Source organism: Manihot esculenta, chromosome 9, assembly GCF_001659605.2.
Source record: "Manihot esculenta cultivar AM560-2 chromosome 9, M.esculenta_v8, whole genome shotgun sequence".
In the NCBI taxonomy this organism is placed as follows: domain Eukaryota; kingdom Viridiplantae; phylum Streptophyta; class Magnoliopsida; order Malpighiales; family Euphorbiaceae; genus Manihot; species Manihot esculenta.
In genome coordinates, this window is record NC_035169.2 from 6,634,081 (window position 1) to 6,655,591 (window position 21,511).

General features: G+C 32.8%; 4 protein-coding genes across 4 annotated transcripts; all 4 read right to left on the reverse strand.

The window, feature by feature from the left end:
* Positions 1-2,259: 2,259 nt before the first annotated feature.
* On the reverse strand, positions 2,260-4,770 carry LOC110622338 (transcription termination factor MTEF18, mitochondrial). Its single transcript, XM_021766820.2, has one exon. It carries the CDS (start codon positions 4,480-4,482, stop codon positions 2,734-2,736), a length of 1,749 nt encoding a protein of 582 aa, XP_021622512.1. The 5' UTR covers positions 4,483-4,770; the 3' UTR covers positions 2,260-2,733.
* Positions 4,771-6,871: 2,101 nt separating this feature from the next.
* Positions 6,872-13,491, reverse strand: LOC110622341 (UBP1-associated protein 2A). Its single transcript, XM_021766825.2, has 6 exons — positions 13,213-13,491; positions 12,420-12,540; positions 12,098-12,241; positions 9,313-9,509; positions 9,148-9,223; positions 6,872-7,640 (listed from the first exon to the last, which is right to left on the reverse strand). Exons 1-6 carry the CDS (start codon positions 13,341-13,343, stop codon positions 7,299-7,301), a joined length of 1,011 nt encoding a protein of 336 aa, XP_021622517.1. The 5' UTR covers positions 13,344-13,491; the 3' UTR covers positions 6,872-7,298.
* A 363-nt stretch (positions 13,492-13,854) lies between these two features.
* On the reverse strand, positions 13,855-15,975 carry LOC110622343 (myb family transcription factor PHL5). Its single transcript, XM_021766826.2, has 7 exons — positions 15,325-15,975; positions 15,078-15,240; positions 14,843-14,919; positions 14,698-14,755; positions 14,574-14,622; positions 14,258-14,327; positions 13,855-14,155 (listed from the first exon to the last, which is right to left on the reverse strand). The coding sequence occupies exons 1-7, from the start codon at positions 15,694-15,696 to the stop codon at positions 14,060-14,062; spliced, it is 885 nt and encodes a 294-aa protein (XP_021622518.1). The 5' UTR covers positions 15,697-15,975; the 3' UTR covers positions 13,855-14,059.
* Positions 15,976-17,309: 1,334 nt separating this feature from the next.
* Positions 17,310-20,101, reverse strand: LOC110622339 (myb family transcription factor PHL5). The gene is made up of 8 exons (XM_021766822.2): positions 19,991-20,101; positions 19,257-19,859; positions 18,952-19,168; positions 18,793-18,869; positions 18,659-18,698; positions 18,178-18,232; positions 18,019-18,088; positions 17,310-17,927 (listed from the first exon to the last, which is right to left on the reverse strand). The coding sequence occupies exons 2-8, from the start codon at positions 19,836-19,838 to the stop codon at positions 17,715-17,717; spliced, it is 1,254 nt and encodes a 417-aa protein (XP_021622514.1). The 5' UTR covers positions 19,839-19,859; positions 19,991-20,101; the 3' UTR covers positions 17,310-17,714.
* Positions 20,102-21,511: the final 1,410 nt, after the last annotated feature.

A 21,511-nucleotide genomic window follows, 5' to 3' on the forward strand; every position in this document is an offset into this window, starting at 1 on the left:
TAAATGAGGGGTTATATTGAAAATAAAATAAAATTATAATAATTAATTTATATATAATTATAATCTAAAAAATAAAGGGAATAATAATTTTAAAACAATGAGAAAAAATAGATAAAAAATATAAAACGAATGAAGTATTAGATTTTGTAAAAGTTAAAAACAAACTTTAGTTCATTAAATAGACTATATGGTATAAAAAAAATTAAATTAATTAATTAACTTATGAAAATTATAAAATATAGTTGTTCTGATAAAATAGAGTTTCATTTAATAAAATATAAAATTTTAATATATTAAAAAAAAAAACTAAATAAGTAATTTTTACAAGCTACATGTACCGAATAATGATTTATCCTTCAATCATTGTATCGTGAATAAGGTTTGTAAACAGAAAAGGCAAAACAAATCTAAAGTTAAATGTAATTTTTATTAAGACTCTTTTTCCTTTGAAACCTTGGGCTCCTTCTGCTCCGACGAAACAGGTTGAGATTACTTTCACTTGTCCTGAAAGTGGCTTTACACTTTCCACTTAGGTGAACTTGTATATAAATAATTTTAATTTTTTTTTGCAATGGATCGACATTCACTGGAGGGCTTTCTTTTAGATCTAACGTTGTTTGTTTCTTCTGTTTGATCACTTTTGGCTTGAATGATATTTGTTCACACTGATAACCGGATTTCCAAGTCATCCTTTAGTGCTTTGGGTCTCCTCATCTTAGAATTGCAAGGTTTCTTATATGGCCTTATTGACGGGTACCTTTGGGGCCTTTCTCCACCGTAGTCGAAGGCTTTTTCTTTTTCTTCTTTGCATTTCATGGCTGACTCATACGACTTGATATCGATCTACTCTCATTCTTCAGAAGTTCGTGCTTGCTCTACTCCCGGCGCATATCTAATTGTAGGAAAAAATAGAATGCACATATGCACCGAATCTGTTTGTCAAAAGGACTAATGGAGCATTTAATTTCTCCATATTTTTATATTTTCCATTTAAAATTAAAAATTTTATAAAAATTTAATTTAATTAATTTTTTCTAACAATTTTTTATTTAAAATTAAAAAAATATAATTTTTTTTAACTCTAATAACTTTTATTTTAAAAAAATGAAAATCGTGTATAATTTGAAAATAATTCATTTAAATTCTTAAAATAAATAACGCTAAACAAAGGGATAATCACAGTGCTCAATCAAGCATACTACTAATTCCACCAACTCAAAACAAGCCAGTGACTACCTTTAGTGACTTAATTTGTTTGAACCTCAAGTCTCTTCTCTGTTTATCATAAGAAAGAGACAGAGGAAAGTGAACTGTTAAGGGAAGATATGATATATATATACATATATATACATTCAGAAAGATGCTCTCATTTTTTTTTTTTTTTTGCAAAAACCTAAAGGACAAACTCCACAATGACTTGCCATGCTCCTGGATTGAGTTTGGTTATTTAACATATATGAGATATAAGATTCCCTACAATCAAAACACGTGTCTACGGTCCGACCAATTCTTGACAACCAAAGAGAACGGGCAAGATCTTGTACGAGCAAAAAACACCTACAAACCTTCGATAAAGGTGATCGGCTTTACTAACTCTTACCAAGGTCTTAAATGCATATACTAGGGAACAGACTGATGTGACGAATATGAAAAGATAAAATATAAGCTAGCCGGATCCGCATTTATTAGCCAATTGCCCACCATTAATGAGTTGTCTGACACGCCTACTAAAAAATATTCTGTCCAATCTCACGGGACATAGTACAAAAAGTGTATCAGGACGATCAAAACTAACTCTAGCTAAACACTTTACTGAAAACTGAACCTCACATTGAAATTACCTCCGAAAAACCTCAACTTACCCAAATCAACAGTAAGTTCTATTAACTCCTCAACTACCAATCCTAACACATTGATTTACTCGTGAGATCGAACCCTTGTCTAGGTATATATAAGCCCGCGGATATCAGAACATCAACATGTCTAGTATCCACCACCAACAACCCAGGAGATGGATGAAACATAATATGATCAGTATCCGCTAATTTTTCATACATTATATTGGTCTCCTTCATTGTGTGCGCTAGTCATTTTCATTTGGTTGTCAGCCGGAAAGAAATTCTCTCTTTCCCTCTCTCTTAAGTTTTGGGAAGCATTTCAACTTGAAACTAACAGAAGATTCATAAAATTCCACATATATGATCAGTAATGGACACAGTTTCACATTAACTCCCCTTTAATGTCCTGCACGAATTTTCATAGCAAGTTAAAATGTCATGCATGACAAGAGAGAACGATATAAATCTCAAACAGAAGACAGGTTTCAAGTTGGATGTTGTCAAAAATCAAGTTCAATCCATCTATGGGAATCCGACAGTTGCATTTGGCACAAAACATAGTGTCACTGTCACTGCTATAATGAAGAAGATTAAAAGCAGAAATGAGATAATACAAGGCTAGAAGCATGATAAAACCCATCCATTTCTGAGGGAATGCCAAATGCTCAGACACTGTATAGAAAATGTTACCTGCTCTTAAATCTCCTTTGCTTCATATGCTCAACCTTCTACTATCTAGGATTGGCCAAAATGGCTTCAACATGCAGAGAAGGATATACTATTATAAACAAATTCGCTTTCCTAGCCTGGAGATGCAACAGAATCAAAGAATTCCACACCTATAAAGAAAGAGAAGTCCATGGATGAACAAGTTAATCTACACTGGTAGCTTCTATCAAGAACAAAGTTTTTCTTTCAAATCTTGCCACACTTCAAGGCCTCTAGGATGTTGGTTTACATATTCTCTAATAAAATAATTTTCTGTGCATGCAACTATAGTGCTCAAGGCGAGTAGGGAATCAAAACTTCCTTGCTCTTTGAGCCAGTTATACATTGCTAACCGAAGTTCAACCCTTTGTCTCGTATAGGAAAGATATGATGGGAAGTTGACTAAGCATGATACTGGATATCCCAAATCATTTACAAGAAAATCAATCTTATTTTCAATAACTTCCTTTGTCTGGTTAAGAATTTGAGGGGATAATTTGATCATTTCACAGACATCCTTCCTATCTACACCAGCTTTCATGATGCAATCAAATCTCTCCTGTAGTTCTGTTCCTCTGCCTCGATATACCTTCAGTGCATTTTCCATTTTGTTTGGGTTCTCTACCAATCCCATATCCAACAAGAATTTAAGCTTCAGCATTCTTGATTCCTCCCCTGAGCTTGGTATTTGTTCAATTCTTGATCCCATTACCCATTTCATCATTTCTTGTGGGTTCTCCTGAATGATTTTGCGAACTCTCTTCTTCCCAACATTCAAACTACAAAGTATGGTATTGGTTTTCTTCAACGCGCATGAGCCCAATGATAGTGGGTGGGAACGAACAATTTTCCCAATCTCATTCATGTCCATCTCAATCTCTGTTAGAAACAAAAAGCATCGCCTCAAATTCGAAACAAATTTCCCAATTTGCATGTGAGAGAAATGTAGAAAAATGGAACATATCTGGTCCATTGAGGATCCAAATTTGAACAAGAACCCAATCAGGGATAGTGTTTTATAGCCTGAGCCCTCAAATATAATTCCTGGATGCTGGCTTATCACACCCCCTAATTGTTCCTCGCTGTAACCTATCTTGATAAATAAGTTCAGAAGTGACAGCATCTGGCTCCAGTTATATCTGTTCTCCAACAGCTGCCCCTCGATCCAACTTAACTCAATTCCTCCTTTCCTCAATATTTCCAATACCTTCATAAAGTCTATATTCACATCCCCAATCAAAAGATAAGGGCTACAAGCAACCACCTTACCGACAAAAGACTGGCTAAGCCCCAATTGTTGGTAAGCTTGAAGTTTCAATCCCAATACACCATGATTATACCGAAAAATTTGCATTGCCTCCTTGTAGATCCTTCCTATCTTATTTCTTGGAATCCCATAATCACACAGAACATGAAAATTCTCAAGCATTAAGTCATCGTCTTTTATAAACATCAAATCACGGGGAAGAAGAGGAGTATACTCATAAGGTTTTAAACCCAGACTCTCAAAGAAAGGTTCAAATTCATTAATGGGATGATACCGCAAGAAACGGGCAACAGACCCCCAAATATCTGTATCAATATCAACCTTCTGTAACAGGTTTCCTAGAAAGTGAGGAGAGTTTAAACTCATATCCTGTGCATCCATAAAAGGAATGTTTCTGGTGAGATGCAAATACTCTAATAATGCAGACTGCGCTGCTTTTCTAGTCGCCCGAGAGAAATTGGCAGTGCTTTGGCCATTGTCTAACGAAGCATTAGCCACATTATCACCATTTTCATTTCGAACTATTCTTTTTCTACCATAGAACCTAGGATTGTTAGCAGTGCAAAATAAAGACCCCATAGGCCATTGTGGGGTTTCGAGGCTATCAACAAAATTTGAGGAAACCCATTTGAGCATAGACAGTGTTCTACGTTTATGCGAATGGGTCATGGTTAGCTTGATGAGAAATAGGGTGATTGATGAAGATTTTCTTTTTCAGATAAAAGAGACCATGATTAATAAGCTCGCTCACTAGAAATGAACGCCATGAGAGCTTCTCGTAGAGTTTCTTACCTTGAATTTTTGTGTATTTCTTTCGAGTTTACTTGGGTTCAGTGTCCGCTAACAGAGATTTGGAGATAGAGCTCGATGGTTTCTTCCCTTTCTTCTCTACTGGTTCAGTGGTTGCAGAGATTTTGCGGAAGCGCTCCCAAAATTGGACACCCCAGAGGCCAGATAGCACTTTGGTCTTTTTGGTCACGGCACTTATTTGAAAATTACCTATTTAGTCCTTAAAATATTGTGAAATTATTTATTTAATTTTTTTAATTTTAAAATATATTAAATAATTCTACCTTTTCATAGCATTAAAGATTTAGTTTATATGTTTTCAAATAGTTAATTATTTAATTTTTAATTTATTAAAATTGTTAATAATATTTGAAATGATTAAAATATTTGTTCTCTAATTAATTTTTGTAATTTCAAAATTTTATTATTTAATTTTTGAAATGACAAAATCACAATTATTCAATTTTTTATAATTTTAAAAAATAAAACTAAGCATTTAGTTTGATCAAACTACTAACTGTATTTTCTTTTTACAACATAAATATTAAATAATATTATTCCCTTTTACTATAGTTTTTATTTTATTTTACTTGTATATATATATATATATATATATATTAAGAAATATAATTTTTTAATTATATTTATTTTAAATATATTTATTTTATTAAATACTAAAAAATATTTAAAAAAATTAAAAATAAAATAAAATAAAATAGAATTATAATAATTAATTTATATGTTATTATAGTTTAAAAATTACTTCTAAAAAAAAAAAATTCAACCTTATAACACCATGTGAGTTTATGAATTTTGAAAAAACCTCATCTAGATTTAAGCCTTTACTTTCTCAATCTATACTTGAATACTCTATTATGCAACAACTTTTCAGATTGACAGAATATATTATGAAATATTACTTTTTTTTTTAATTTTTGATTAATAATTATTAAATTAGTTATCTGCTATTAAAATAACTAATATTACAATTATCAACTTTAATTATTGTAAAATATAAATAACACTTGCAGAATTTTTTTTTTTTTTTTTAAAAGAAGCTCTCCATCACATTCTCATGAATTTGAAATTTAATCTTTTAGAAAATAGTAAAAATATTTAAGTCCATAATATTTGCTTGGTTTGAGGAAAAAATATTAAGCATCCAACTCAAAATAGTGAAGTGGTTATCACTTATACCACTTGAACTTCAAGAGAAAATTTATTATTTAATTTTTAAATATTATTATTGTTGATAAATTAATTTTTATATTTTTAAAAATTTATTTTTTTATCAATCGAAATAGTTATTTTATTTTATTTTTTATTAAAAATAAATGAAAAATTTGAAAATTTTTTTAAAATTTAATTTTGCTCTCAAATAAAATTCCATATTTAGTTTATAGGTATTGTAATTATTAATAAGTCAATTTTTATATTTTTAAAAATTTATTAAAATATTTTTATTTTTTTTTAATTTATTAAGATATTTTTATTTTTTCTTTCAAAGGAAGAGAAGAATAATTTAATTTTTTGTTATATTTTTAACTATAAAAATATATAAAAAGAAAAAAAATATATGAAAATTTTAATAGGTGTCTAAAAATACCTTATTTGTTAATAATAATAATATTTAAAAATTAAATAATAAAATTTTTAAAATATTTTTTGAGTCGTTAAAAAAAATTAAATGTATTTAAAAAAATGTGTATATTTAAAATTGAATTATCTCAATTATATAATGTAAAAAATAATAATTTCTATTTTTTAAAATAAATAAGTATATTCTTATATATATATTTTTTATGATAAAAAGCTTATTTCATCAACAGTCTACTGTCTGTAAATTCAATGGTGCCGCAGCAGTGCGCAGCGGTGCCTACCACCTGGCTCCGCCACTGCAATCAGTTAAGTCCGAGTGAATCGTTAAAGTTGGGTGATCACCTCACACCTTATTATCTGATTCTCTCGTTTCAAATTATCCGTTCATCCAATTATCAAATGGTCAAGTTCAATTGTCCAAGTTCTAAGCAATATCAAATATATATGGTGATTTTTTAGAATACGCAAGAGAAACATGGAAATTTTGATTTATTCGAACAAAACCCTTTTTCCCTTTTGAAGAGAAAAATCTTATATTAATTTAATTTTTCTGTTCATTCTAATTAATCATGAGCACTATATTGTGTAATCTTAATAAAATACGTATTTTTTTTAGTTTTTTTACTCAAAACTTCAGTTTCACCTTCAACAGCCATCATTAAGAGGAAAATGGAAAAAAGAAACTGAATCAACTTATATGAGAATGGCATCCCACTCAACAATTCAATTATTCCTACCTTAAATTACAACAGTCGAGCTATAATACATGTGATGCGTCTATGGAGGGATAGAGAGAGAGAGAGAGAGTAACAGTGACAACAAAAACTTAAGGTTCTCTGCAATTCTTAGCATCCCAACACCTGCTCTACTAGAACTGCAGAAAAGTCTACTCAACAAAATTACCACAATTAGCGAGAACTACAGAAAAGTCTACTCGACAAAATTACCGCAACTAGCCAGAACTAGCAGAAAATAAAAAGAATCAGTACCCATATGTTTGTGTCTTGGATCCATGATGGACCGAAAGCAATAATTGCCTGTGAGGTGGGTAAAGGGGGCATAAACTTTAACATCAGTAAGATTTCATTGAGAGCAAATTATTGTTTAGGAAGGTAGTAAGGGTATCCACCCATTGCCATGGGTGCTGATGGTGAAAGTCTGACTGGCTCTTTATGCACGGCAACCGGTGGATATGAAATATGTGATTGTGGAGGATATGGAGGAGGAGCTGTGGAAAGGCTTGGGTAGGAAGAAGCAGGGTATGGTGCCATAGTTTGAGGATAAGAATAGCCAACAGGGGCAGGACCAGGATGTTCCTTCCCGGGCTGTGTGTATCCAGCTGCCATTGGCAAGGGCATTGGAACCACCGGCGCAGGCAATTGCGTCTGTGCTGTTTTGCCCTTGTGCATATCAGCAAGCTTAACAATCATAGTTCTCCCCTGCAACCAGAATAATTATAAAAATTTGTTTCTAGAAGAAATGTTATCCAAGTATCAAGGATGGCAGTGTTGACGTAACATGTGCAACTCCAAATAGAAACCAACGATAAAGACCCAGCACATAGGACAATGTAATTATCAATTCACTTGACAAAAGCAAGTTATCTAAGATATTTAACGTAGAACTTGGAAGCATAGGTTAGCAGAAAACTGACAACTCAGACAAATACGTGGAAAACATCCATTAACTTCAAATCAGTGGCCAAAGGGGCAGCTACAATCATAGAGTTGCTAACATCCACATTAGATGGTTTCTATTTTAAATGGTCTTTGCATTGGAAAAGGTAAGTGCGTGTTTGCTCATGAAAAACAACTCCTTAATTTTCATTTTCTAAAAAAAAACTCCAATTTCCATTTTTCATGTAAAATAAGAGAACATGGAAAATGACTCCGGTTGTCAATCATAGAAATAATTTTTCTATTCAAAATATTCTTTAAAAAAAAAACTATTCATATTTTCATAAATAAAATTATTTCAAATTTAAATTTTAATATATGTTATTATTTATTTTAGAATAACGATTAAGCCTTAATCTCAAACTATTAGGAGTAGGCTATGTAGATTTCTCTTCTTTTTTTTTTTTTTTTTTTGGGGTGCGGGGGGGGTCACTTAGCTCTATTTGAAACCAATCTTATATCAATATCCAGAAAGCATAAATCTTTTATCATTAGCTCTCCTAATGTCACTTAGGTGTCACCCTTACTTTTCTCACTTCTTCTACCATCAACTCGTCAAAAAAAAAAAGGTCATTTTATAGATTATTCCACCATTAACTTCCTAAATAATTATTCATTTTTGGTTATGGAAAATTTATAATTATAAGTTTAATTATAAGAAGTCATTTTTTCCCAATTGAAAAGCAAGATTTTCTTATAAAGGAAATTAGTGAAAACAACTTAACATTGCTTTTTAAATTTTACTCTCAGTTAAATTTGAAGAACTAAAAAGATAACAGGAACATCTGAAATACAAAAACTTTGTTTTCAGTCTTCCTAGAAAATTTTTCTAGAACTATACTAATTTTCCATAGGTAAAGAAGCTCTAATATGCTCCAGTATTCTATTTAGTTAATGCTCCTTAATTCAGTGGAGAACTTAAAACTAAAAATTTTCTAAAGCTTGCTACCTATATTTTCTTATCAGAATATGTATTTTTCTGTGGATATTTGCATCACTATGTCAATATAACCCTCCTTTAAAACATTAATGAGAATGAGTCTATCCAACAAATTGCTACCCACTAAGCCAAAGATTCAACATATTCAGCAATCTGCTTTTGAACCAAATGAAACAATCTTCCCTCTCATAAACCCCTATTCCTTGTTCTCAGCAAGATCTGAAGATAGTTTGAGGGATTCCTTCCCTAGAGATGCTATGTTTTGGAATAAAGGAACAAAAGCATGCTGTCCTGACCATTCATAAAGAAAAGACCACATCCTTGACTTACCCCAAGTGTCTTTTGTGGATCTTCTATTGCCTTCTTTGCAGCCTCCACTGTCTTGTATGTAACAAAACCAAACCCACTGCAAAATGAAGGAAAAGGCAATGACTTGCAGAAAAATTAAACATAGAAGATATTTCTCAAATAATAGAGGAGCAAATGATATCATACCGTGATTCATTGGTATCTTTGTCATAGGCAACTGAACCTTCTTCAATCTCACCATGCCTTCCAAAAAAGTTGAGAAGCATCTCACTTGTGATCTCTGGCGACAAACCTCCAATATAGAGTTTTCTTTGGGCTGAATCAGATGTAGCAGTTGCGCCGCTTAATCCCTCACATGCTAAATTACAGACAGCCATCCTACCCTGAAGTTATAGCAGTTGTGTTAAATTTTTAATGAGAGACAACAGAGGACACAAGAGACTATAATGATTAAGAAAAGGCATGAACAGTGAAGCATTTCTACAAGACGCAAAAAGCTGATGTTTAAAAATGCCCCAATAACTTGTGCATTAATTTCTATGAATAGTTAGTGAAACAGCATGTATCCAAATTCCAAATACAAGTGTATGTACTCAACTCTATTGAACTCAATTAAGCCATTCATAATCCAAATGAAGTATATATATTGGATACAATTCCAGCTCCTATTTTCATATGGTCAATATTTTGAGAACATCCGCTGAGAGAGAGAGAGACCTAGATATTCAGTTAGTTGCCAAGACCATGTTATCACAGAAGAAATCTTGTCACTAAAAGTTACTACGCTAGAATGACAGTTGTGTGATTTGTAATTACTTTCTCCCTCCCATATTAAGGATTCATCCTTGCAACCGGCTTTTTATGTGAGATTTCTACATTTAGATGATGTGCTGAAACAACATCAATCCCCAAAATTCCTCCTTCAAAATATCATTTTGAATAAAGGAAGCATTCTCCACGAGTTCTTCACTATTCATTTCATGATTTCCTTCCTTTAGAAAGCAATATTATAAAGAACATACTGAAAACTCTTTACACTAGCAGTATACAATTTAAGATTTCACAATAAATAAAGACCATCAGCAAAGTTCAGAAAAAGCAAATGATCAACAGGAAAATTCCTCATCATCCACAAAACAATATTGGTACTTAACCACCTCATTAAATATACTGAAAGGGGTTCTACATTCCCAAAAGTCCTCAAAATTTCATTCCTGAATGCCAACAAATAACTGAAAGAATGGATTTTTTTTTTTCATGCCTAGCCCACAATTAAAGCCTTTCAAAAATTTCGGTTCCTCTTTGTATAAGCATTTAAGTTTTTTACTTTGAAAAATAAAAGTGAAAATTAGCAATTTGGGCATCCAAAAGAGCAAGTTATATTGTATATGTGTATGGTTGTAAATGAACCAAGCTGCTTGAAAGCTATTTGAGTTTTGGCACAATAAAAGTTCAGATTGGCTCAATTCGTTTTCTAAACAAGCTAAAGCACAATAAAGTTCAGATCGGCTTAATTTGTTTTCTAAACAAGCTAAAATCGAGCCTAATTTTTAAAAATGGACCAAACTCAAGCTAGTAAAAATTCGGCTCATCAAGACTCAAGAGCTCATTTGTTTATATGTTTGCAAGCTGGCTCATGAATATATTTGTTTAATTGAAACTATTTAGTATTAAATATATTATTTTTAAATTAAAACTCATTAGGGTTGTAAATTAATTAAACTGCTCATAAGCTATTTGATACTTAGCTCAATAAAAGCTTGGCTTAACATGACTCATTTGCTGAACAAACTAAACTTGAGTTTATTATATTCGTCTAGAGTTCAAAATGAATCAAACTCGAGTTAAGCTCAAGCTCAAAAAAATTTTGACGAACAAAATTTGAGCTCTTCAAAACTCAGCTTGACTCAATTCATCTACAACCCCTATATCTGTGAGTAAAGAAGCAGCATTCTCTCCAATCCAAAATGTTGACAAATTTTAAAAATTATTCCATTTCAGTGAATTTTAGCCGAGCACACCATATTTTTGCTACTTGTGCTATATTGTAAAAAAGGTAGGCGAGAGAGGGACCAAAATCAATCTTAAGTTCAAGCAGAGAATGGTTGAATAAAGATGTACAAGAGACCTTACATGCTTGTAAATTCCTAGACAGCAATTCAACCGACTACTACAACAAGAGCTTAGTGGTGCAAACACACCATAACACTAAACTTAGCATAGTTGGTAAATTCCTAACTGCAATTAAGCTGACTACTAAAAACAAGAGTTAAGTGTTGAAGACACACCATGAATGTAAACGTAGAGTGGTAGGTGTGAGAATGCCAAGATTAATTTAATAAAACCAGATATAAAATGGGACCCAATTAAAGATGAGAGAGGAGATTGAAATGGTTAGGACATATCCAAAATAAGTTCAAAAAAATGCACCAAGATAAAAGGTTGAATATATCTAAGTTATAGGAGCGAAGAAACGAAATGTGGACCAAAATGACTAAGGATGAAGTGATTCAGAAGTATTTAGTAGCTCCAAACTTTTCTATAGCATAGACTTAAAATAACAGAATAGATGCAAATTGTCCATATAATGAACCACAACAGATTGGAATTAGGCATAATTACATTGAACAGAGTAACTTGTTCAATTTAAGTAATTTACACCTGCAATTCCAACTCTGCAACCAAAATAATTATGCCTTTCATGCATTTCATAAAAGCTTGTGCTATCATTAGTAGTGACTACCATAAAAATATACTCTCTTCCCTTGCTTTATTAACTTCTGCTTCACATATAAATATATGTCCTTGAAAAGAATGTTGAGCAATTCATGCATACACCCACAAACAGGATGTGCACACATAAACAGGAAATGATCTTCAGTTGAGAGAATAATAATAGAAGAATAGTTGATATTCTTGTTAATCTAAAGGAAATGCCGTCATGTTAAGGAAAAAAAAACACTGGGCTCACATCAATCAATTTGCTAGGTGCTGCTAGTGCACTTTGTGTTGATTCTATATGTTTGTAAGTAATGAAGCCATAGCCACGAGATTTTCCTGTTGCTTTGTCGTAAATGACAGCCCCTTCTTCTATTTCACCATGTACTCGAAAAGCCTGTACCAAAAACATATAGCAGTTATTTCCCTTAGATAGAAAGAGTAATAAGTCAAAAGAAAAGATAATAAAATGCAGCAATTAGTTTATTTGAATAACTTTTGCCGAAGCTACCATCAATGGAACATTTATCAGCCTAGCACACAAAAACACACGCAGCAATCAGCAATGCACTCACAGCACACAAGGTTTCTGAAGTGGTATTCCAGGCCAAGCCACGAACAAAAAGCTTTCGATGTACTGGATCTGCACTGGCTACATTTTTAATTTCCTCTGCAATTGAAGGATATTGGGACCCTCTTTATGCGTCAACATGTAAACAAACACACAGTCACATAGTCAATCACACAGCATACAGTTGACAGTAGAAGTTACACTCATATGCCACCCGCCTAATAGACACTAGCACTAGCAGAACATGCTCATGCATGATACTCTACCTGAATGATTGCACATGCATTACCACTCTCTCAAAATAAATAAAGGGTTCTAAGTCATTAAAAAAAAATCAAATCTTATGATGAAATTCTACTACTGAAATGTTTAATCTTTTATTTCAACTGCAAAAGCATAAAGAAAACCATAATGGAAGGTCCGAATTTTCCCGGAGGAAAAAAACGCATCAGTATTCTTCATCATATAACTAACAAAATTTTTGATGTGATTTCAAAAAAAAAAAAACAAAAAGAAAGAAAAAACTTTGATTATCATTAAAATTTAGTGCTGTTTGGGGATTTCGAAGATTCAAACTCCAGTCAGCATACGTCTTATGAAACAGAGCACCTCATAGCTGATTCTACACTATTTCCCAAAATCATTCTACTAAAATAAACAAGACACAAGAACTATTAATTTCATTCCACACTGAGTTTTACTTGGAAACCAATACAATAGAGAGAAGTATAAAGAAATAAAATAACACAGAAAAAAAAACCCAGAAAATTAAAAAGGAGTGAGAAAAGAAGACGCACAGTCTAGAGAGCAGATCGACGAGCTGGGATTTGTTGAGAGGGTCAAGGAGAGAACGGAGTTGCTCTTGGGTTGGTGAGATTTCAGCGCCGTTGCTAGCTTCCTCCATCTTTCTCTTCTTCATATCTTCCATTTTATGCTTTGCTTAGCTTTCTCTGTTCTATCTATGTGCTATATACGAGACACTCCGAGGAGACAGGTATACAGTGCATACAGGCTTCAGCCTTCAAACAGAAGCGATTTTGGTTTCCAACCCTTTTTTTCATGTCACGGGCTCACGCGGCCAGGTTTGTGGTGCCGTTTCGGTTTTGATTTATTCGTTTTGATTTTGATTTCGATTTTAATTTTTTTATTTTTAATATTAAACAATTAAATTTCTATACATTTATTTTATTAAAAAAAAAAAGAAAATAAAAAACCTCATCGTACCTTAATTTTTTTTAAAAATGACAGGCTATCAGATTTACAACCTAACTGACTAACTAGTTAAAGAACTCCAGCTCAACCATTCCGATAGCCAATCATTCTCCATACACTGTAGAATTTGCTAAAACGTACCGTATCAAATACCAACAATCATGGATTCATGGCCAAACATCTCTGCATAATTGTAAGCTTAGTATCTACTGTAATGGAACATGCCATTTCTTTGAATTCTTTCATTCAAACGTAAGCCTTGCTTTAGACTTTAGAGCAAAATTCATCATTTTTACTGTTGCACAGAGCTACTCATGATTTTGGTAGTTCAATACAAACAACTTCAAAATATTGCTGCAAGAAGCTATAACTAGATGAAGAAGCAGCTTACGGGTAATTAGGACATGCGATATTTGAGTTATTGCTTCTAAGTTATAGGTTACTTTTGTTTATTTTCTGTTGTTGCTGCATCATCATCTTCAGCTGTCTCGCATTTTCCTCGATTTGCTGCTGTAGTTGTCGCTGAATCTGTCCCGAAAAAAGGGAAAAGTATGAGAAAATATCCTTGAATAACAGAACTTAGCTGTATTTATGATGATGAGGTCTGGGTGTAATCTGACATTTCTATACCTCTAGCTGTTGACGAAGATGCTTCTCAACATCTAGTTGCAGTTTCAGTGCTTCGTTGATTTTCATGTTGCTGTAACACAAAAATCCAAGTTAAAAAGTGTTGATTTGCATATGTGCATGCAGTGTTGTTGATAATTAAAGAAGACGATCAGTTTTTGTGACGACCTAACGGCGGATTGAGATTTTACTACTAAATATTTTAATGGCAAATTTTACGACAGTTTTTATCCCACAAAAGAATTAATTTTCTTGTAGTGTTAAACTCATGGCTTCTAAAATCATCTAAACGAGAATAACAAGAAGCTGAGAACTTCACTTTTTCATGCAGAGAATAGATATGTCACTGGTTATGCTTTCAGCTTTCCCTGTAAAAAGAAAAATAACAAAATGATTCAAATCAGGAACTGCAAGAAGATTTCTTAACTTTGAAAGTACTTTACCTTGTAACAGTGGTTTATCTTGTTTATATTCGGACATATACTTCTCAGATCGATACTTCTGCAAAGCACAAAAGATAATCTGATCAAAACTCTTAACTCTAGCTTGCTACATTTCAAAATATTATTGGGAATGAATATACAGTACCTGTAAATGACTTTTGACATGAAAAATGGTCAATTCTTTTGATTCCATCATCTTCAGTATCGCCTTCGGTGTGGCCTCTATTATTTGAGAAATAGAATGGTTAATAAAGCTGGTTTTAGAAGTAAAATTAAGTCGGTTTTAGCTTATTTGGTATTGGAGTCATCTCCACTGCTGAGAGCTCTAGAGTTTGAAATTATATAAAGAAAGAAAACCAAGTTCATGTGAAATTACATACTCTCAGCACCACCAAGACTGTTGACACAGTGAACAAACTTTTTGTGAAGAGCTTGAGACCATTTAATTCTTTTTTTACTTGGTAGACTTAGTACAGATGATGCACAACTGCTACTTGAAGTAAAAGAAGCAACCTCCATATCTCTTGGAGAAGATAATATCAGCTATATGAAAAAGAAAAAAGACTAATTAGTTGCAATCAATGTATTAATCTTAATTAATTAGATGAAAAGAAGGAAAGAACTTACATTAGAATTGTTTTGTTCATCAGAAGGAACTTGAACTTGTGTTCCAATCAAGTTGGGATTTTCTCCAAGTAATTTTTTATGCTCATCATGTGAAAGACACCTTCGAAACTTTTCATAAAATCTATGATGTTCGTTGCTGCAGAAGTAAGGTTTCATCAGAATTGTCTGTAAACTGGATTCAGATACAATGTCACCAGGCTCAGGAACCTGTGAAGAGTTCATGGCAACAATTTCACACTCATCTTCTCGTTGAAAATCTATAAAATCTTCGTCCGCTGCATAAAAAACAGATGCAAGCTGGTCCAAATGATGTGCAATGACACTAGATGACAATTTAGCCTCCAGGTTTTGACATAGAGATTCTCCCTCCATTGCTGGTTTCTGGAAGCAAGTGAAATTTTGTCTTCACTTCAGTTTGTTGAGTGCATTGAATTATGATTTGGAAGATTCGTAACTTGAAAATGAATTTTGAAGTCAAGTTGTTGGAGTCTTCGGTTGATCATCTATTGCCGACCAATGTATACTTCAAGAAAGCTACAGGAGATGATTTCTTTGCTTTCTTGTGAAATATATAGTACCCAAGAGATTACAAGGTTCCATTTCTTGGTGAATTTCACATATATATGATATATATGTTGACATAAATTACATGTAGGCCAAATGGGTATTGTTGGATGCAGTTGTTGTTTATCTTTTTAGAAACGGCAAAATTGATTTTTTTTAAAAAAAAAAAAATTATATATTCAGATAATTTTGTTAACTTTTTAGTTAAGAGAGGTAACTTTGTTGACTCTAAACACAATAGAAAGTAGTACTTAATTAATGTACAAGTTCTAGGTGATGGATGTAGTAGTACATAGTTATAGTACAAGGTTTAGCCAATGTTTAGTGGATGATAGTACAATGGGTATTGTGGAAGAGATGATATGAAAAGGAAAGACCACTTAGAGATGCTTCCCAGAGTAACATGGAAGATTTTGAAAGAAAGAATTATAACTTAAATATTCTGTATCTTATGACAAAAAGATGTGCTCCATTTTTTGTGTCTATTTGAATGTCTTTTTTGAATCTTTTCGTATTCTTGAAGATCTTTTCTCTTTTTTTTTGTTTGTCTGGAGAGGGATTTTAATGGAAATCGAACTCTAACACAGACAGAGAAACCCCAAGTGTATTTGCTAACCCAATTAAAAGTGGCAAGCGAGTTTTCCCTTGTTCAATCCCTTTGACACAGAGAGACAAAAAGATGTTTGTTAATTCATTTCCTAGAATTGTTGGAGTAGATGAGCTTTTTAGCTTGTGTATAAGAAAGCAACTTGCCATACCTAAGCTTGGTGTAAGTATAGGCTTTGTTGATTAGCAAAAGGCATTCCTTTGCCTATAAAAAGGAAACTTGTGATGTAAAAGTACTAGCAATTATAAATACCTATGAATTATTTCATGTAGTATGTTCTTAATAGCATAAATTCTAGATAACTAGCTCTCGGCCTTCCAATCAAAAGACATTGTCAATGAAGATCTATCGGTTCACTATTCCGCAATGGAGCTCTGACTCTTCAATCATTTGACAACCAGTATCATTCTATGAATTTGCTATTTATCACTTAAAAATGAAACTTTGCTTTTTTCTTTTTTTGAGTATCGACGTATCAAATGATTTTTATTTTCAATTTTTGTCCCTCCTTCTGTAGTCAGAGTGACCAAAGAGTGTGTGACAGTTAGAGAGCTAAAATGACCTGAGAAGATGAGGAAGAAAGAATAAAGAATACTTAAGACTCCGTTTGTTTTACAAACATTTTCTACATTTTCTAACATTTGGAGTATTTAAAAAATTTGGTCAGCAAATGTCACCCTTCTGTAAAATGGCTAGAAATTAAGTGTCAGAGCTTAGATGATGGATTAGAGACAGCATTAAGTTATAGAGGTGACAAATTGCCTATATGGTAATTGGAAAACAGAAAAATAAAAAGAAGAAAAAAACAAAGGATGCAGCATTTGTTCATGAAATTTTTGCTTCAATTCCTATGGACATCTCATACAAATCCACGACACTTGTAATGTATAATGAGCTTGAAAGTACAAAACAAAACTCCAAAATGCCAACTCTTCAATTTTTTTTTTTCTGAAGAGAATCATTCTTCCTAGTTCTAAAGGCAATCATGTATGTCTTATAGCATCCATTTTTCCTTTATAGGTACACTCAACATTATTGATTTGAAAATTCAAGTAAATACAAATGATTTTCTTTTTCTTTTTTTTTTTTTTTTTTTTACATATGCATGCAGCAGAGACTTTTTCCTGATTCTGTTGTACTGAGAGGCAGGAGCCACTTCTGGTGGAACATATCTAGCTAGTTAAATAAAGTGATCTGCAATACTATGTCCTTGGCAGGACTAACTTATCTTGGATGGGAATTGGGTGTCACTAGAACCTTCTATGATGGAAACCTCAATATCTTCAAAACTAAATGCTGGATCATCTGGGGAGGATTTCCTATCCAAGTTCTGATTCCTGAGAAGGCTATTACTTGTTCTCTGTTGTTGATCAAACATCCTCTGAAGTTTTCTGCCTTGTTCTTCGATGCGTAATTGCAGGTTCTTTTGAATCTATCAAATAAGAGAGAACAAGTGAAGTTATGAAGACAGAATAGAATTAATGAAATGAGCAGTGGACCAATGAAGGATCCCACTGATGTACCTCCAGCTGTTCGTGCAGACGCCTCTGAACATCTAATTGCAGTTGCAGTGCCTCTGAGATTTGCAAGCCACTGCTACATACGTGAGAGGATTATTGCCCATGACAAAAAAATATACATATATTATATACATATACAAATGTCAAACATAACAGACTTACGTTTTTGTATCGATTTGTGGCACATCGTTTATGGTAGTTCTTTTCTCAGACTTTCCTGCAGCGCAAAAAGGGTACCTGGATTAGAATAACCAAGAAATTCCACAAGAACAGGTGTCCATTGAGGCATTAACTCAAACAATAATCCTTCAAACACAAATGGGTATCTCAACAAGTTTTGAATTTGTAAACATATGACAGGTTCCCATCTTGAAATCAGTTATGCATGATCATTAACTCCAAAGAAAACTAATTGTTCAGAAAATAAGGAAAGATCATCTGATATATGCTTTCTGAAAATATCACAGACAACCAGAAGCCTAACATCTTCATTTTTTTTTGCCCATATTCAGTAATTCAGCATCTGTTAAGATATACAGACATGAAATTGCATCTCTATCACACCAAGGATCTTGTGTGTATACACATATATGATAAAACAGTTCCACAACACATTATCAGAGAAATCCTAATGAGGGTTTACCTTCTGAAGAGTCTGGCATATATTTTGCAATTCTATATTTCTGCAAGGCAGATGAGATGAGATGAAAATTCTGATTCCAGAAAGAAAATCCAAATTGGAACACACAGATAAAGTTTTGAGCAAAGCAGCAGTACCTGCAGATGACTTTTCACATGAAAGATGGTCAATCCATCTGTGTCCATCAACTTCAGTATCGCCTTCGGTGTTGCTTCTATAGTTGATCAATGGAAACAATTACAAAGATGAATGATGATTCAATTCATAAAAAGAAGCTCATAGCTATGATCACTTACTCTCTGCTCCACCAAGGCGATTTACACACATGACAAATTTCTCATGAAGATCTTGAGTCCATCGTATTCTAGTCTTACTAGAGAGCACAGCCCCAGCTGCCTCTGGATTTCCAGAAGATATACAAGCACCTGGAGAAGAAAACCTTGGAGACGGTATCTCTTGTCGAGAAGAAAATCCCAGTTGTGAAAATGGAGAAGCACATGGATTACCACCAACCTGTGCAGAAACTAGTAGCCATCATTAATCTTGCTGATGAGAAACATTCATGATCAACTAAGGAGTGGAATAGAAAATTAATACATACTCTATGATCTTGATCTGCCTGGAAAGGAATTGAAAAGTGATGTCCCATGGATGCAGCTCCATTGTTCGACAGTTTGTTTCTTTCAAACAGATGTAGCTTGTTTCCAAAAGAATTGCTGCAGGGACCTTTATAAGACTTGTGATAATGATCAACAGAGAAATGGGGTTTCACAATTGGCTGCAAGTTTCTTCTCAAATCCAAGTTGCTTTCAGCTTGTTCTCCAGGATCAATAGCATAGTTTTCTCTTGAAGATTGCTGTGAATCAAAGGGCTTGGAGTATGGGAAGCTCAAAGGAGGAACACCAACTTGACAATCATACTGTGGAAACCCCATATATCTTTCTGTTGCATAAAAAGCTGATGCTGGAGATTCAAAGCTCCTCATAATGGTGGTTGATGATTTATCATTAGGCCTATGATTTTGCTGTTGAAGTCCAGCCTCCATAACAGGTTGCTGCGTACGAATTCCCATGTTCCAACTCTGTTGATTACCAAAACATTGTGAAAAATGAAGAGCAAAGTCACCATTCAGTCCATTATTTTGCTGAACTCTTTCTTGACAATCTATCTTTGAAGTGTTCATTTACACCTATCCAAAAAAATCCTGAAAAGAAAAGTCGATTTTCTGTTCAATTCACTTTGCCAGAGACAAATAGTGTATCAGAATTCATTCTACTATGAACAATTTAAAGAGAAGAATCCACGCAAAATACGCGAAAAAATCAGGGAAAAGACCAGAAAAGAAAGATGCAGATTATCTGAATAATCAGCATTCAACAGCAATAATGTTGAATTCATTCACAAAATTCTCTGTTATATTCTATTAAGACTTCAAGTTCAAGATATGAATATATAAAATATTTTTTCACTATAAAAATTTATTTATTCCAAATATGGATAGGAATGAACAATGGTATGTTGACATTACCAAAGCACAAAAAAAAAAACAAATACCCTTTTAAAATAAATAAATAAATAAACAATTTCCATGAATATTTTGTCCTTGCATGAACATTAAATAGTGAAAAAAGAATAATATTTTCTTTCAACCACTAAGATAAAAGTAAAATAATTCCAAATCTTTAAGTGTTACAGTTTCATGATCACCACCATATGAGCACTCAGCAGCAGAAGAATTGGAGAATAATGTTATGGGCATCTGTGACTGTTGCTTAGTAGATCAATGAGATACTGGCATAAATTCACAGCAACAGATCTCCAATTATTCCTTAGATGGATACCAATGAAACCCACTTTCCCACTCAAAACAAAATATAAAATGAACAAATAAAAATTAAAAAAAAAAACTAATTTATAATATAGTTCATGAGATTTAATAAAACTCACAATTTAGTCCCTATTATTTACTATACTGTAAATTAAAAAAAGAATTAATTTTTATTTTTTCTCTGTTTTGTTTTCTTGCCTAGATGAAAAGCTCTACTCCTTCCTTCCAACAAGCTTGCATCTTTCTCAGTGGGAAACTGAAAATTACCAGAAAAGTTGTAAGTACAGTTATATATTAATCCGAAGGTGCAGTGGAATTGTAACGGCAAGATTCTGGAACGTGCTCAAAGAACCAAGCATTCTTGGAAAATGACATAAACCAGTTGCATCCAAACTAGTATTGTTCTATGCAACATTCCCACTACAGTATTGGACAGCTATGAGTTGGCTCAAAAACTCATGAGATTCTATTAATTTCGGCATTCATCGTTTTGCCTTGGATAACAGTGATTTTCTGTCAGTGATGAGAATCCAGCTCGACATTTTTGGTTTGTTGCAAAGGACAATCTTTATCTTTAGCTTCTTTTAACACTACTGAAAAATACAGAACGTTGCAATTCCAAGAAAATAAAACCTGTCAAGAATGGAGGAAATTAACAAAAAAACATTCAATTCAATGATTCCAAAGCCTGAATTAGACATAATAACAGCAAAGAAAAGTCATGATCACTGCTTGGGAATCTCCGACTCATCTTTCACTGTTGCATTTTCAAGATGATGGGATTGGTAATTTATAAGTAAATTTGACCTCTAAGCCAATGACAAATTGCATGCTTATGCATTTTTCAGAAAATATTAAAATTAGAATATAAATAAATTTTAGAATTTCTTGAAATAATTAAATTGGTTAAGTTATTTTCATTTGAAGGCCCTAACTATTTCTTTTTGCTTTTATTTTTCTTAAAAAGGAGGAATGAACATAGAATAGATCTTGATTCCTCAGTTTATTTTCAGACTTTTGATCATAAC

Excerpts from the sequence above, each read along its gene's own strand:
- LOC110622338 (XM_021766820.2), bottom strand. The coding sequence starts at position 4,482 with ATGACCCATTCGCATAAACGTAGAACACTGTCTATGCTCAAATGGGTT.
- LOC110622341 (XM_021766825.2), bottom strand. The coding sequence starts at position 13,343 with ATGGAAGATATGAAGAAGAGAAAGATGGAGGAAGCTAGCAACGGCGCT. Across the intron at positions 12,541-13,212 it reads GTCGATCTGCTCTCTAGACT|AGGGTCCCAATATCCTTCAA; the intron begins GTGCGTCTTCTT and ends TGACGCATAAAG. Across the intron at positions 9,510-12,097 it reads CACCTAGCAAATTGATTGAT|GGTAGGATGGCTGTCTGTAA; the intron begins GTGAGCCCAGTG and ends CTATAACTTCAG.
- LOC110622343 (XM_021766826.2), bottom strand. The coding sequence starts at position 15,696 with ATGGAGGGAGAATCTCTATGTCAAAACCTGGAGGCTAAATTGTCATCT. Across the intron at positions 15,241-15,324 it reads ATGAACAAAACAATTCTAAT|CTGATATTATCTTCTCCAAG; the intron begins GTAAGTTCTTTC and ends TTTTTCATATAG. Across the intron at positions 14,756-14,842 it reads ATGTCAAAAGTCATTTACAG|AAGTATCGATCTGAGAAGTA; the intron begins GTACTGTATATT and ends TGTGCTTTGCAG.
- LOC110622339 (XM_021766822.2), bottom strand. The coding sequence starts at position 19,838 with ATGAACACTTCAAAGATAGATTGTCAAGAAAGAGTTCAGCAAAATAAT. Across the intron at positions 18,870-18,951 it reads TCGCCTTGGTGGAGCAGAGA|AAGCAACACCGAAGGCGATA; the intron begins GTAAGTGATCAT and ends GATCAACTATAG. Across the intron at positions 18,699-18,792 it reads ATGTGAAAAGTCATCTGCAG|AAATATAGAATTGCAAAATA; the intron begins GTACTGCTGCTT and ends TCTGCCTTGCAG.